The 14,279-nt window shown below is 43.3% G+C and overlaps 1 protein-coding gene across 9 annotated transcripts in view; it reads right to left on the minus strand.

The window, feature by feature from the left end:
• Positions 1-9,392: 9,392 nt before the first annotated feature.
• DHRS3 (dehydrogenase/reductase 3) overlaps positions 9,393-14,279 on the minus strand; it is a 46,340-nt gene continuing 41,453 nt past the window's right edge. For all 9 annotated transcript variants that reach the window (XM_086860335.1, XM_023940641.2, XM_086860336.1 and 6 more), the window contains 5 exons: positions 13,941-14,084; positions 13,155-13,274; positions 12,185-12,423; positions 11,070-11,195; positions 9,393-9,930 (listed from right to left, as the gene is read on the minus strand). In XM_086860335.1, coding sequence (XP_086716461.1) covers positions 9,846-9,930; positions 11,070-11,195; positions 12,185-12,423; positions 13,155-13,274; positions 13,941-14,084 — 714 coding nt within the window. In that variant the 3' untranslated portion in view covers positions 9,393-9,845. The remainder of the gene's footprint in view (positions 9,931-11,069; positions 11,196-12,184; positions 12,424-13,154; positions 13,275-13,940; positions 14,085-14,279) is intronic.

A 14,279-nucleotide genomic window follows, 5' to 3' on the forward strand; every position in this document is an offset into this window, starting at 1 on the left:
GCAGACTGGTATTCGGTTACCACAGCAGCTCCAAAGTCAAACAGAAACACAGCTTGTATCTTCTTTCAAGTATTTATTTCTTTTGTCCTGTTAACACCAAGCAGTGAAAGGAATTGTAAGGATTTTGAAGGGGTGTGGGGGGGGGAAGGAATGAAAGCAGGAGAAAGGCAAAAAAAATATGGACATAATGGCTTAATTTCTCACAGCATGTGCAGCACAAATGAACAGTAAATAAATCCTGTGGAAAAATGCAAACAAAGGCTACGTTTGCTCAAAGTTCCATGAAAAAATCCCATCGTGAGTGCCACTGAGCAAACATCTCTGTGATGAAACCCTCAGAGCCTCTGTGTGATTTCTAGGCCGATTCAGCACAGCAGACACCTTCCCCCTTCCCCCAGAACATCCCCGGGCTGCAGCAGCCACAGGATTTTGGTTTCCAAGCCTTGTTTTGGTTTAAGGCATGGAAATGTTGTAATTATGGCATTAAGAGGAAGCAGCAATCTAATCCAACAACTCAAGGGCAAGTGTGAAAATCCGATTAGAGATTTGCCACTGGGGTTTGTCTATACAGAGTGAAGTAATTAAGCAACAGATCATGAACAAATACCGTATTTTGTTGGGATTTCTGACCCGGATTCTGGCAGCCCCTGGGCTGTACCAGCAGTACAATCATAAATTATCTCATTGTGTGCCACCAGGTGAGACTGTAGAATTTTCTGTGTCCTTTCCTGTGTCTGTAACAAATGGAAGTGCTCTGGCAGGGCCAAGCTGGCACAGGTGAGACTCAAGCAATGTGCAGCGCTTTCCCTGCATTTCCTCACTTCCCAAACCTCACCTGCAGCACAGCTCTAAGTCCACTTTGTTTCCTTAAATGAACCAAGGGTGAGTATGCAGCAACACAAATCCCAAAACACCATCCTGCCGTTCCCCTCATGGAAATATGCCCTGATGTCGGGAGGTCACTCATGTTTTAATGAACTCTTCGCAGCATTTCCAGTGTCACGATTTTCCCCCTGATGATCTGAGGACGAGAGGTGAATCCAGTGAAAGAAACAAAACCAAACTCTGAAAAATTTCTGCTGTAAGTAAAGGCAAATGCACTTTTGACAGTATCCCAATTTGGGGTTTTTTTCCCTTGAAAATGTCCATAGGCACGTTTTTGATCACAGGATTGGAAATATGTCATGAGAACACGCTCAAATATGCGTTCGCATTAACACTGCTGCCAGAAGCCATCTCACAGTCATCACCAGACATCCTGGAGCCCCTAGAAAGCTTTCTGTGGGATTGGAAGGCATCCAGCCAGGAGAAAGCAAAGCCACCATGTGATTGGGATGGCCAGTTCCACAGGAAAAACTGTACATTAATGAATGGCAAGTGCTCAAAGCGGTAAAAGCTTGCAAGGAAATCGCTGGCCGAGAACCATCGTGTGCATAAAATATTTGATAAATGAAAATCTGAAAGAAATTGATGTAAAATTGATCCACTGAAAGAAAACAGGCTGATTTTTATGCAAGAATTGCCCAGGTAAAGCAGTGCTGCTGCCTGTAATAAAGATCACTGGAATCAAGTTGCTCACCCAGATTTAAAGGGTGTGTACCTTAGACTGCAAAAGGACCCTGAAATAACATGAAATTAATCTATTTTACTATTTGTGTATGGTAAATTATCAGAAGAAATCAAAGAGCAGTGCTGGGTATTGGGGCTTGCACCGTGTTTCTATTTTTCAACAGATGACTTTTACCTTATGATTCCCCCTCTAACCATAAAGTGAGGTTCTGGCCACCCACTCCCTCCCAGTCCTTCCCAGTTCAAATTCGGATCGTGTAGGTGTTAAACAGAATGTGCAGTTATGAACAGAAGTAACAGCTCTCCGGGGTTTAGCTACACTTCATGCTTCAAAGGAACAAATCTGAAGATATTTAGGGCAGTTTGCAGAGTTAATGTCTCAGAAGGTGTGCAAAAGGCACAGGTGAGGGACTGCCTGAGGGGAGGGTGATGAACAATCTGCAGGCACAGCGTTCTGGCTCAGGAACTCTCCAAACACAGCCCTCTCCAATGGGAACAACTGGAAGAGACAGATGAAATGATGAAAAATGAAGGGATCAGCAGAAATCAGACCTAATATAAACCCAATGAAAATAAACTCATCATGGCTCCTGTGGCTCATTCAAAAGCAGCTCTTCTCCAATGAACTCGGGTCAGGGGAAAGATGGAAAAGAACTTCCTCTGCTCGGTGCTTTTAGCAGCCACTGGCAACTCAGGCAATGGGAAGAGGTTTTTAAAGGGAAATATTGAAGATTGCAACTCTACCTCCTACGTTGCATCACAGGAAATGTGACATCTCCAGCCAGAAAGTGTAACTGCTCTTAAATCCTGGGCTTCAGAATTTGAGAGAATTAACATTATTTTCGTAATTGATGTGGGGTAAGATCTGTGTGTACTTGCCTGTAAGCCAAGCAGTAGTTTTTACATAAGAAAACTTACAATCCTGTAATTTATTTTGAAAACTGGAATGAAGGCTCTGCATGTGTAAAACAGAATGAGGTCAGGAGGCTCAATGCTGTTTCCCTGGGATGATGGAAGCAGAGCATTCTATTGCACAATTAAACTGAGTTGTTTGTAAATGACTTACATACTTTTTAACATATGTAAAAACTTTTGCTACACAACATCAACACTGGGTTTAAAAATTTTTTAATATTAAATTAATATTAAATTATTTTAATATTAAATTATCTTTCTACATCAGCATCAGAGCACTTCTAAAGCAATTCAAGGCTACATTTGATCATTTGATTCACATGCTTGTTAAACCTCTGCTAAAACAAAAGAACAACAGAGAAACTGAATGTGGTTTTAGGGTTCAAAAATATTGTAATAGTTGATGTGGTTGAAGAAAGTTTTTTGGCTATGGCAGACAGTTGAGAAACATGTCAGATTGCTTCTACTGAATAGTCAAAAATATCAGAATGTTGAAAGTTACAGATTATTCAGCCACCAAAGCACAGGTGATAGTGCTTGCTCATGTCTCTCTCCACTGTCTTTTGCACAGTCCTTGGAACAGGAGTAAAATATTGCTTGGCTCCACAAGTGTTCTCCATGAATTTGCAGCTCTGATGGGAGTTCAGGAAAGAACACAAGGGATTTTATTGCTGGGAAGAAGAGAGCCATGCTGGTCAGTGATTCTGTTTAATCCCATGGCTGAAATGAGACAAACATATTCCTCCACATTTATTACCATTAACAACATTTATTACCATTAACAAGGGGAGATGAGGCCCCTCAAGGAATCAGGTGGGAGCTGCTGTGGCTCCTTTCTCTGGTACCTGAGAGCATCCTCCATTCCCTAAGGCTGACACTGACCCAAAGAATTGTTTTGTTCTCTGATGGATGGATTTTATTTTTTTTAGCACCTGTTTTGCTACATTTAACAGTTGAGAGAGCAGAGATCATGAGCTTGTCACCTCTGCTGCTACTTGTAGTAGGCAGACTTGAAGGAGGTGTAAGACTGTGGAGTGAACTGACTTCCCTGTGCCATGTCTGCAGGGAATCAGCGCTCCCAGCAGGCTCTGGGAACAGGAATTATGTGTTTGGATATCACTTGTTTCCCATTATTGCCATTTCTATCTTCTGTTAACATTCCTCTGACATGAGCCCTTTTTTCTTATTCTGTACAACAGCAGTGCTCACGTTGCCAAAACACCCCAGGAACCCTGTCACCCTGCACTTACTTCAGTCCTCTCTGCATGAAGCACTAAGAGTTGACTTTCCTGGAAAAGACAGCAAGGAATTGGCTCCTTATCTTAAGCTGAAGTTATTGCTGCCATGTGCCAGGCTCTGGGAACACGGATCACATCAACAGCGATGCCCAAGGGCAGCTGCTGGCCACACCCCAAAGTGTCTCTGATGCTAAAAAATTAAGGAATTAAGAAGAATTAAGGAAGGTTCATGGACTCCTGCTGCCAGGGTCCAGTCAGGGCTCAGATCTGAGGCAGGAGGTGGGAGTTGTGCCCTGAGCTCCCTGGACAAGCAGAGCGCTCCCCCAGCGCTTGGGTTTGTACTGGTTACCTGATGTCACCTCCTTCTTTAATCTGGATTTCTCAGGAGCATCCTGTGGGAGCAGAAGTTTAAATCTGTTCAGAGTTTGTATGTGCAGCCTTTACTGTACAAGTGCACTGTGACAGTGACCTGCTCAGGAAACCAAACTCAGTGCCAAATGCCCCAGGGACAGGAAGGAAGACAATTTTTGGAAGTCAGACAGACAGAAGCCAGCAGGCTTCTGAGATGGATTGATTTAAGGCATTGCTCTTCCAAGAGTGTTCCTGTCCTTAATTCCACAGGGCTTGGGGAAGGAAGATATCCAATTTCTCACTTCTGTATTCCTTCCATTATCATTTGATTAACACTGATAGGGAAACTTCATGTCTAGGATGCCTGGCTGTGAACAGCCTGTACAATACAGAGGCAACTAATTCACATAAAAAATCTATTTAAAAAATGCTTTTGCTCAAGAAAAAAATAGGAAATGGAACCACATCTACCTAGTAGCACCAGGTCAGGATGATTACTGACACAAGCCAGAGAAGTATGTCCTTGTAATACCTACATATGATGGATGGCTCTTGCAGCTGGAAAAAGTGAGTAGGGAATCAAACTGACCCTTGTTTTTACATGTTTGGGCTGCTTTCCCTCCCTCAAAAAAACCCCAAGAGTCAGCCATCAGTTACCAGCATATTTGGAGTTTCCAAGCCAGCAAGCTACAAAATTAATTGACTGTTTTTTAGGGCATGGTGACCCATTGGAATGAGCAGGAGCAACAACAGGCTTCTTTTATAGACTTTGTGTTTGGCTGGAAATCACACGCCTCTGTTATTATGTAACTTCAGGGATGGTAAGGTGGCATCTTGCCTCTGTCTGTTTAGGGCCATCACACTCCCCCTAAGATTGCATCTTATCTTCTATTTTGTATTCTCATATACTTTTCAGTCACTCTCCAACTCTAATTACAGTGCCTTCTTCCCTCACTTAAGGAGGAATTGTTCTAGTTTTACGCAGAAAAAAATCATTATACGATGCATTAAAAAAATCATCACAGATTTGCCTTAATTTTTTTTTCTGTGCTAATGTCACAATGCAGAGGTGAGCACGAAGAACTAGTAAGCTTGGACTCGTTGGGAAGGTGTTAAGATAGAAATTGAGAGGTTTGTGCCTTTAGTGCAGGCCAGGCAGGCTGGGTCAGCGTGTGTTTCTGGGCAGGATCTGTTACAGGAACAAAAGAGGGGGTGATGCTGAAAGCAAGGATGGCAGGAACGGGGCAGGGACTCACAGTCAGGTGTGTTCTGTGTGTTCCACCTGTCCCTGTCTGCTCTCCCGCTCCTTACCTGCTGATCCAACTCCTTGGGGTGTTTGTGCTGAAGCTTCAGCTTCCTGAAGGTACTGAAGGAAGGTGCTGAGGTGACCTCAGTAGAACAGAGGTGGTAAAGGGAGCAAGAAATATCTGAATCACCATCTTCCCACAGGAAACACGGGATAGAAGAGAGTGAGCTGCAGGGAGCAGCTGAAGTTCTGTTTTTCCTCTCATCTTTCTCTAAGTCTCTGAATCTGTGGCTGCCACTACTCAACATCTCCTTCAGAAAAGCATTAGGTCAAAGAGGATTCTGTTCCCTAGAGAATGCAACTGCTGCTGGTGACTGACAGGTTTTTGCTCAGACTCCAAACATACCAGGATCTTAGTGCCGGGGAGGTGAGAGCTGCAAACAGTGCCGAATATTTTCATTCTCAGGGCTGCTGCTTGGTAAAAATGCAAAATACTGCATTTGACATCATCTTGCCTTACCCCAACCTTGGAACCAGTGCTGTCAAAGTGGCTGTCACCTAAATTACATTTATTAAAGCCACGTGAAGAAACAAAAGCAGAAGAGATGATCCAAGGATCACCCTGTATTCTTTTCTCAACAGTTGCACTTCAGCTCGAGGAAGGCACTAGGCCACATTAATGTCTGCTACAAGCAGATGTGTTCTCTTTGAAATACACGCACCCACTTATGCTCTGCCTGCATTAAGTCTGTTACTGGGTTTTTAGGAGCTTTGGCAAGTGCTATCTGTTAATATCTGAAGGTGGGAGTGTTCAGGGAGTTGTCGGAAAGGCTTGCAAGACAAGATCTGATCATACCCACCCACACTAATTAACACATTACATAAAAGTACAACAAGTTTCTCTTTGCAAACATCAGAATCACTTACCCAGGCACTTTCTGTGCAGTTCTAGAAGAACTTGAGGGACAGACTATTGCTTTTTAACCTCAACAGAACAATGGGTGAGTGGGGAGGGTACAGCTCCCACTTTCAGGGCCTGCTCTTTTTTATGATGCTGCTTAAATCACGCCATTGGCAGGGACATGGCTGGAACAACCTTTTTCATCTTCACCATGAGGGTGCTTTTTTTCCTCATCAAAAACCACAAAATGAAGTATCAGACATGAGGGATCCTTCCTCTCCCTGCCCTGCCTTGATAATTCTGAAAATCACTTTGTAAAAACAGCGGCCCTTGAAGCCACCTTGAACAGAAAAATCCTCCCATTTAAATTTGGCTTTTTTTTGTCAGGGGAGCATGTCTCAAATCAGCCCATGTTTCTCTATCATTCAAATCTTAAACCAGCAGCAATCTCCTGTATAAGAGCAACAGTGAGGACTCTTTTTACTTCTTCAGAGTTTGGAGCAAGTAAAACTAATTTCCCATGAAACTGCTGTGATCTGCTCCTGCAGCTTCACCTGGATTCCTCCAGCATACAGAAATGGATACCCCGATCTCGATTTACTCCAGGCTCTCCTGTGACATCTGGCTTCAAGATGGTGGCACAGAAAACTGCAGTGATGACATAGGAAAACAGAAGGAAAAAAAAAAACTGTGCAGTGGAGAGCAGGAGGCAGGAGAGAGAGTGGGGGAAAATCAAAATTAAAATAAGTCAAAGGGCGGAAATTCCTCGGAGAAGGCCTTAGGCTTCAACAAAGCTTGTCCACATTTGCAGTGCTTCAAGATTACCCAACACTCCCCTTATGTGGGAAGGTCCCAGCAGACCTCAGCAGGCATTCCAGAGGAGCCTTTCTATTAAAATAAAAAGTCTTCAGTGTCTCCATCCACGTTTGCAGTCGCTTGCTGGATGGAGACCGTCGTCTCGCAACACCCACCAGAGAAGGAACTCTCTTACCCAACTCTCCCTGGCTATCTGAACAGCAAAGTCAATGTTTTCCTCATTATTTTCTGTTTGCTGCAACCCTCTCCCCCACTGTGACTGCTATTTGACCCTCTGTCCGCTGCAGGACCCTGGGGGAAGAGAGAGGGAGCTCTGTGCGTGTACGAGAGGAGAGAGATGATGAGTCTCAGCTATGTTCTGACTTGTTTATATTCATCAGAAAGAAATCAACAGCACTTCGTGTGTAAGGCAGCTCTGGAGATAAGGGAACATCTTTTGAGTGGTGCAGGGGAAGAGCAGATCTATTTAAGGGACAGGATTTGGGGATGAACGGGGATTCCAGAGTGTGTTTTTACCTCACTTTTTGCATTAGGGAGTTACCAATAAACAGAATCTCAGCACAAAGGTTTAATTGCAAGGGGACACTGCTCTTTCACCACGGTTGTTTTTACTCCTGCAGCTGGGATTAATGAGAACTGGAATGGATCAGAGGGCACAAGGGGAATGGGCATCACCATACCTTCCTCTCCCAAACCTCTCCTGATAAACCTGCTACCTTCAGGATTCCAGGCACTGAATATTCCTGGAAGGGCTCTGCCCACGTGGCACTTGACTCTTCAGTGAGATGGGCTTCTCAAAAAAAGTGACAAAAAATAAAGCTGGAAGCATCTATTAGAGTGGGCCTCAAAATCACAGAGACTGAAGGTTTTTTCCATCCTCTCCTGAGAGCCTCAGACATCCAGGAATTCCAAGGAAAACTGCAATTTAAGAATTATGTTCAGAGGTGTCACAGTGCTGCAGGTTATAGTTCTGAACTGACTCAGGCAGGAGAGCCCCTCCAAACACTCACCCAGGCAGAGGGACTTCAACAGTGGCACTTCTGGCAGCATCTTCCTCTTGGAGAGCTCCAGAAGGGAGAAATCCAGTGGTCTGCAGTAAGGTCAGACCTGATTTTAACATTCACACCTTTGTACCTCACAGGAGGTCTCAATTCTACATGGCAGGACCAAGGGAGTATTTTAAACACAGCTCACAGCTTTTCTGCTGTACCTCAGATGTCTTTTAGGAGATGATATATTTTGGCATATGGGGTTTTTTTCCTCATCTGAATTTTTGTATAGAACCTCTTGGTCTATGAACAAATACTGCTTTTCCTTTCTATACCACGTTGCATTTGAATTTGCTGAGCTTTGGACAGTCATTTAGGTAGTCAGACTTGTAATTCTGAGGTAGGGAAACACTAAAAAAATCTGCTTTGCAGGTCAGGGTGCTCTTTCAGATGATGCATTTTGCTCCAAGCCACACAGGACATCTATGGAAAAGCTTGAAATTCAAGTCAGGAGCCCTAAATTCGCTCCTTTAATCACACATCCATCCTTGAGGCACTTCATTCAGGTGTCTCCAGTTAGACTTGCTACTTCCTGTATTGCAATTATATTAATTCCTCTGTTAGTAGTGCTCCAATGTGCTGCTCACTGCATTTTGCACAGAAATGCAGTGTTGCCCTTCCTAGGCTGTCAAAGAGAATATTTCATTACAAAAATAAATAATGTCTAGCTGCTTCTGGCACCTCAGTCCAAGTGTATTTACCACTTTTGGCTGATCAGTGCCTGATTCAATGTCCCTAAAGCACAATGGGTTTATTGCCAGATGAATTCAAAATGCATTTCATCAGGTTTTTGCTAAATGTGCTCCCAGGTTTCACACCTCATGAGCATGACAGTACTGTCCTTTAGAGTGTTATTCCACTTCACTGTGCAGATTGATACAATGGATTTTCCTCTGCATGGATTATGTCAGTGAATGTATGTTTGTACAAGCAGGCTCTAGTTTTAGTTCTAGATTTAGTTCATCCCCAATGTGCTGCTGCCTACATGTGTGGCAATCTGGGATTAAAGCTAAAAATCTATTTATATTTTATCATAAATGAACACAAAAAAAATCAGAACGACTATTTCACACATGAGTTCAGTGACAGAAAGAATCTTCCACTATTTAAACTCTCAGCTCTGCTGCCTGAGCCTTCCTGTCCAGCCTCCACAAGGGAAGTAGAGCAGCTTTTTTGGGCCCAGAAAGAGAAGTCCTGGGTGGCCTTTAGCAAAGAAAACATTGCTTCATGGTTTGCTCCTTCCCCAGTGTGTGCTGGGAACAGCTTCATCATGGGATGGAAAGTGAAGAAAGAGAAGGAAGCATCCATTAAATGTCCATATCTTTTAGTTCTTTAAAGTAATTTTGAAGTTCCTCATTCAAAAAGCTGAAATGAAACCAGTGGCAGCTCCTCTGGAGAGAGGGCACAAAGTGTGTTTGGGATGGGATGTGCTGCCTCTCCACTGAGACAGCCCACAGACACTTAAGAAACAAAAATCACATCTTAAAACTATGAGTAGATTTAACAGTTGAACTCTAAAGAATTAAACATCATAGAAACATTTCACACTTTCTGTTTTTCTTTCCAAGGGTCCATAGTCCACTCACTCAATCCTGTGCAAAGGTCATGTTACTATGGATATGACCTGCAAGAAATGTGTTGCCTCAGAGCAGCACAAGTCACATGAACAGGCTGAAAGCCAAGACTTGCTGATTCACAGTCCTGTAGGATTTTCATGCTTGTGCTGGGTTCACTGCAGAACAGTCCTTGTGCCATCAGGTCTATGTTCGTCCTTTAAAAGTGTTCATGCAGGTGTAGCTCCCAGAAAACTTGTGGATTTCTTCAAGTGCTGCCTGGGGGAGAATGCTGGTGTAGAAGCAGAAAGAAAATGAGCAGGTGAGACAAAGCCCTCGATCTGTTCTAATGAGAGAGATGTAAATGTGCATTTATGTACATAAATATACAAATGCTCAAAAATCAGCTAGTCAGAGACACAGACAAAACTGGCATCAGTTTCCTGCTGGAGGAGGCCTACAGGGAGAAAGTTCCATCCACTCACTCTTTCTCTACAGAAATATTTGCCCAAAGAAGTCTGTACAAGCTGTAACTTGGAAGATACCATTATGTTTTATTCCTTCTAAATACTATACTCTGATATACAGAAATTTAACTGGAATTTTCTGGTTAACCTGCATCTGGTTGTGCAAGGCATGTGAGGTATGGATAGAAACCTGATTTCCTGACAGCTACTGTAATGAAAAATAACCTATTAATTCTTACAACACAATGGAACAGACTTACTCTGGTTGACAGAATATCTGGGAACTTTTACCCCAGATTTTACATTCAGAGCAAAGCATTCACTGTGAATTATTTTTTCTTGTTTGAAATGCAATACTGAAATGATTTTCCACAGAAGTCTCATTGCCTTGTTTCAGTTCCTGACTGCAGCAGCTTTTCCAAAGGATTTAGTGCAAACTGTCATGGAAACACAACGTGAATGTCCTTTCCCTGTGGCTGTTCCAAGATATGAAGTTATGATTTTTTTTTCCTTAGAGACATTAAAATTTTGGTCCTGATCACATACAAAAATATTGATTGAACAGTTTCACTGATGTAACATAGGCAAATGCAGGTGGGACATCCAGGCCTTAGGGTCCAGAAATCTTGCACAATAAAAAGCCTGGAGTCCAATAAGTGACTTAATAAATCCCAATCAACTACCAGAGTAAGTTAATTATTACGAAATTCCCTAGACAAAAATCCAGTTTACACCTCAGGAATGTAAATTTTGGGAACAAAACTGGTTTATTAAGGGGATATACAAAGAGAAAACATCTCCAAAGGGAATCTCAGAAAGTGTCTTCCTTTTGCTTCCATGCCTGTCTTTCAAGGGAAGAGATGAAAGAGCAGCTCTGGTCAGCCTGAGCTTTGCCTCAGGGAACAGAAACAGAGCAAACCTTCCCTACGTGGTCAGGCTATTGCTGGGCAAAGGAAATACTCACCTTTTTAGGATAACAAGAACATGCATTGTCCATGGAAGGAGAAGGAAGGCTTGATTCATCTGAACAGCTTCTACTGTCCTCCTTGCCACTGTCTCTGGCTTGAGAGGAGGAAAAAGACTAGGGAACCTGAATGAAGAAAAAATTAAAATGAATGAATTAAAAAATTAAACAATTACATGTGAACCAAGCTCCTTCTTTAAGGTGTCACTGTCCAAGTCCTGTTACTCTGAGTTATTGCTGGGTACTGGCCTTCAAACATGCTGTATCTCTAAGAGGCAGAAAATTCCAGTTCCAGCCAAAAAGCCCAAAAGCAGAAAGCCCAGTTCCAACCAGCACTACTGGGTTAGCTAAACAGTTAAGAATGTACATGTTGGTGCCCTCAGGGAGAAGTGGCAGAGAGTAATCAGAGCTCTGATTCAGGGCTTTTCTTAATTTGAATGCAAACCAATACCAAATGCTGTCTTTTCAAAGATGGTATTTTTCCTTTTACTCTCTGTTCCTCTTTGCTTGATTCAAATCGTTGACAGGTGAAAGACAAATATTTTCCTCCATTGCCAAACATAAGGCTTTTCCCAGCTCCTGCAATACCTTGACAGTGCAGATTTTCTTGACTAAGAGAGCACAGTCTGTATTAACAGGTTATTTTACCCATTGTAAAAGATTAATTTGGACAGCCATTACTTGCTCTGTGGGCAGAGGTAAAAAGGAGGTACTGATAGTCTCACTTCAGTAAGTGGCTGTCAGTCCTTTCAGTGGGAAAGGATTAAGTATTCCAATGAATAAAGAAGGAACTTGTACTGTTAATTCTCAAGTAATTTGCAGACTGGTCCTTTTGCATGACCTCGATTGCAGATTGCTTCTCCTCCCTCTCTGGAATGGTTTGAACTGATGCAGGGAAAAGCAGTCTCAATGTCTCCCCCAGCACAGGCTGCAGGAATATCCCAGCACACTGAGGGAACCAGTCTGATGAGTCCCAGGTGGCCTAAAGTGACCCTCTGTTCCCAGGCAGCCAAATGAGACATCAAATTCTCTTAACTAAATGAAGCATTAATTAGGAGTGTATTCTGATGATTCATTTAAAATGAGATGCTTTATTCTAGTTCCCCTGGACTGACCTGATTCTCATGCCCTGGAACATCTCTGTGCTGGTGTGGAAGGGCAGGACTGTGGTGGCATTCACTCCAGGACAGTCCAGCAGCCCCAGGGTCAGGCTCTCCATGAAAGCAAAGGATGAGGCTTTGGAGGTGCAATAGTCAATGGCACCAGGGATGGCTGACAAGGCCAGGACAGAGTTCAGGCAAACAATGTGCCCATTCTGCAGCTCCAGCATCCTTGGCAGGAATGCTTTGGTGGTCTGAAGAATAAGAGAGTTAAAAGAAATAAAAAAAAAAAAAAAAAGAAAAGAAATCACTCAGCAATGATACAACAAAACCAGCACTGACTGAAAAAAATAAGGTGACACAGACACAACAAGGCCAAGTGTCCTGTTCATTATGTCAGGAATGGAGTGGCAGAGGAAGAACCTTGTTGCTTTGCCATTTTCTGAGATTCTAAGTGGGCAAAGTTTGTGTAGAAACACAACAAAAGTCCTTCCTAGCACTCCATGGTACTCCAAGCAGTATCCCAGATGAAGGCCATGAACAGAGTGCCTTCTATGCTTAAGAACTTTTATGGGATAAAGTCTTCAACTAAGTGATGAAATCACAAGAAGCTCTTTTTCATTTCTATTGTCTGATTCAAAATGGACTGAGTTTCACAGCTCCCTTCCCTGTAGTCCCACACTCCTCTGATGTTCCCTTCCCATCACCATACAGGAAACTCCTCTGTGAGCTCAGGCTTTGACAAAGACATCAAATGTTTTACTGAAAATCACAGAATGGGAATAAAGAGCATCAATTACTGAATGCTACTGAAAAAAATTATTTTTGATGTCTTTCCTCTGGCCTTTGCCCCTCACATTGTTTTTTCTCTCTTGTTTTCAAGACAGACTGGTTTTACCAAGCATCCCTTAGAAAGACCTACTGGCTGTAATCCATCACTCTCCTTCCCAACTCTGACTACATGGGGCACAAGAGATTATCTCACCCAGAACTGTCCCAGGGTGTTTATGTGCTGGGATTTGAGCAGTGCATCATCATCGCTGTCCATCAGGCTCTTCCCATGGACCACAGCAGCATTGTTCACCAGGATGGTGATGTCACCCACCTGCAATTAAAAAAACCCAAATTATTTGTGACAAGTGATATCTCTCCTCACAAATCAGCTGTTTCCATTAGAGCTGAATAATCATTATTGCCCAAATACATCATTATTTTTATAGCTTTTGACATTCTTGCCTATGGGCCTTGTAATCCTCTGGATCACCACACATAGGTAGCTGGACTTTGTACAATCTTATCTGCATGGTCACCCTTTTTTCACAATGTATTTGTTTCTCATCAAATACTGAATCACAGAACCACAGAATCGTTAAGGTTGGAAAAGACCTTTGGGATCATCAAGTCTGACCATCAACCCAGCTCCACCACTGTGCTCAGCACTGATCCATGTCCCCAGGAGCCACATCCACATGGTTTCCAAACACTTCCAGGGATGCTCCTCCACTACTGCCCTGGGCAGCCTGTTCTGATGCTTTACAACCCTTTCCATGAAAATGTTCTCACTAATATCCAATCTAAACCTCCCCTAGTGCAACTTGAGCCGTTCCCTCTCCTCCTGTCGCTGCTCCCTGGGAGCAGAGCCTGTCCCCCACGGCTGTCCCCTCCTGTCAGGGAGTTGTGCAGAGCCAGAAGGTCCCTCTTGAGCCTCCTTTTCTCCAGGCTGAGCTTTCCCAGCTCCCTCAGCCCCTTCACAAGCAGTGTCCCCCCAGACCTTTTCCCGCACGGCCTTGGCTTGCCGATAGACTTCCTCGCGGTTTCCCACATCGCAGATGAAGTAGTGGCACTCTGTCCCCATCATCCTGATCTCCTCCGTGGTCTCCTTCAGGCATTTCTCAGTCCGACCCCACAGGATGATCTGCAGCAAGAGACTTTTGTTAGAGTTGAATTGCTTCTGTTTCATATCTAAAATAATTCAAACATGCCTCTGACTTCAGCAGTTGGATGGAAATCTTCGATGTGTTTTCACTGCCAGGGCTGTTGTTTCGCTTCATTTAAGACAAGCAATGAGTTTCTTTTACATGGGGAGTTATCAAGTGGGACCTGTGTCCCA

Source organism: Cyanistes caeruleus, chromosome 22 (genome assembly GCF_971803275.1).
Source record: "Cyanistes caeruleus chromosome 22, bCyaCae1.hap1.1, whole genome shotgun sequence".
Lineage (NCBI taxonomy): Eukaryota > Metazoa > Chordata > Aves > Passeriformes > Paridae > Cyanistes > Cyanistes caeruleus.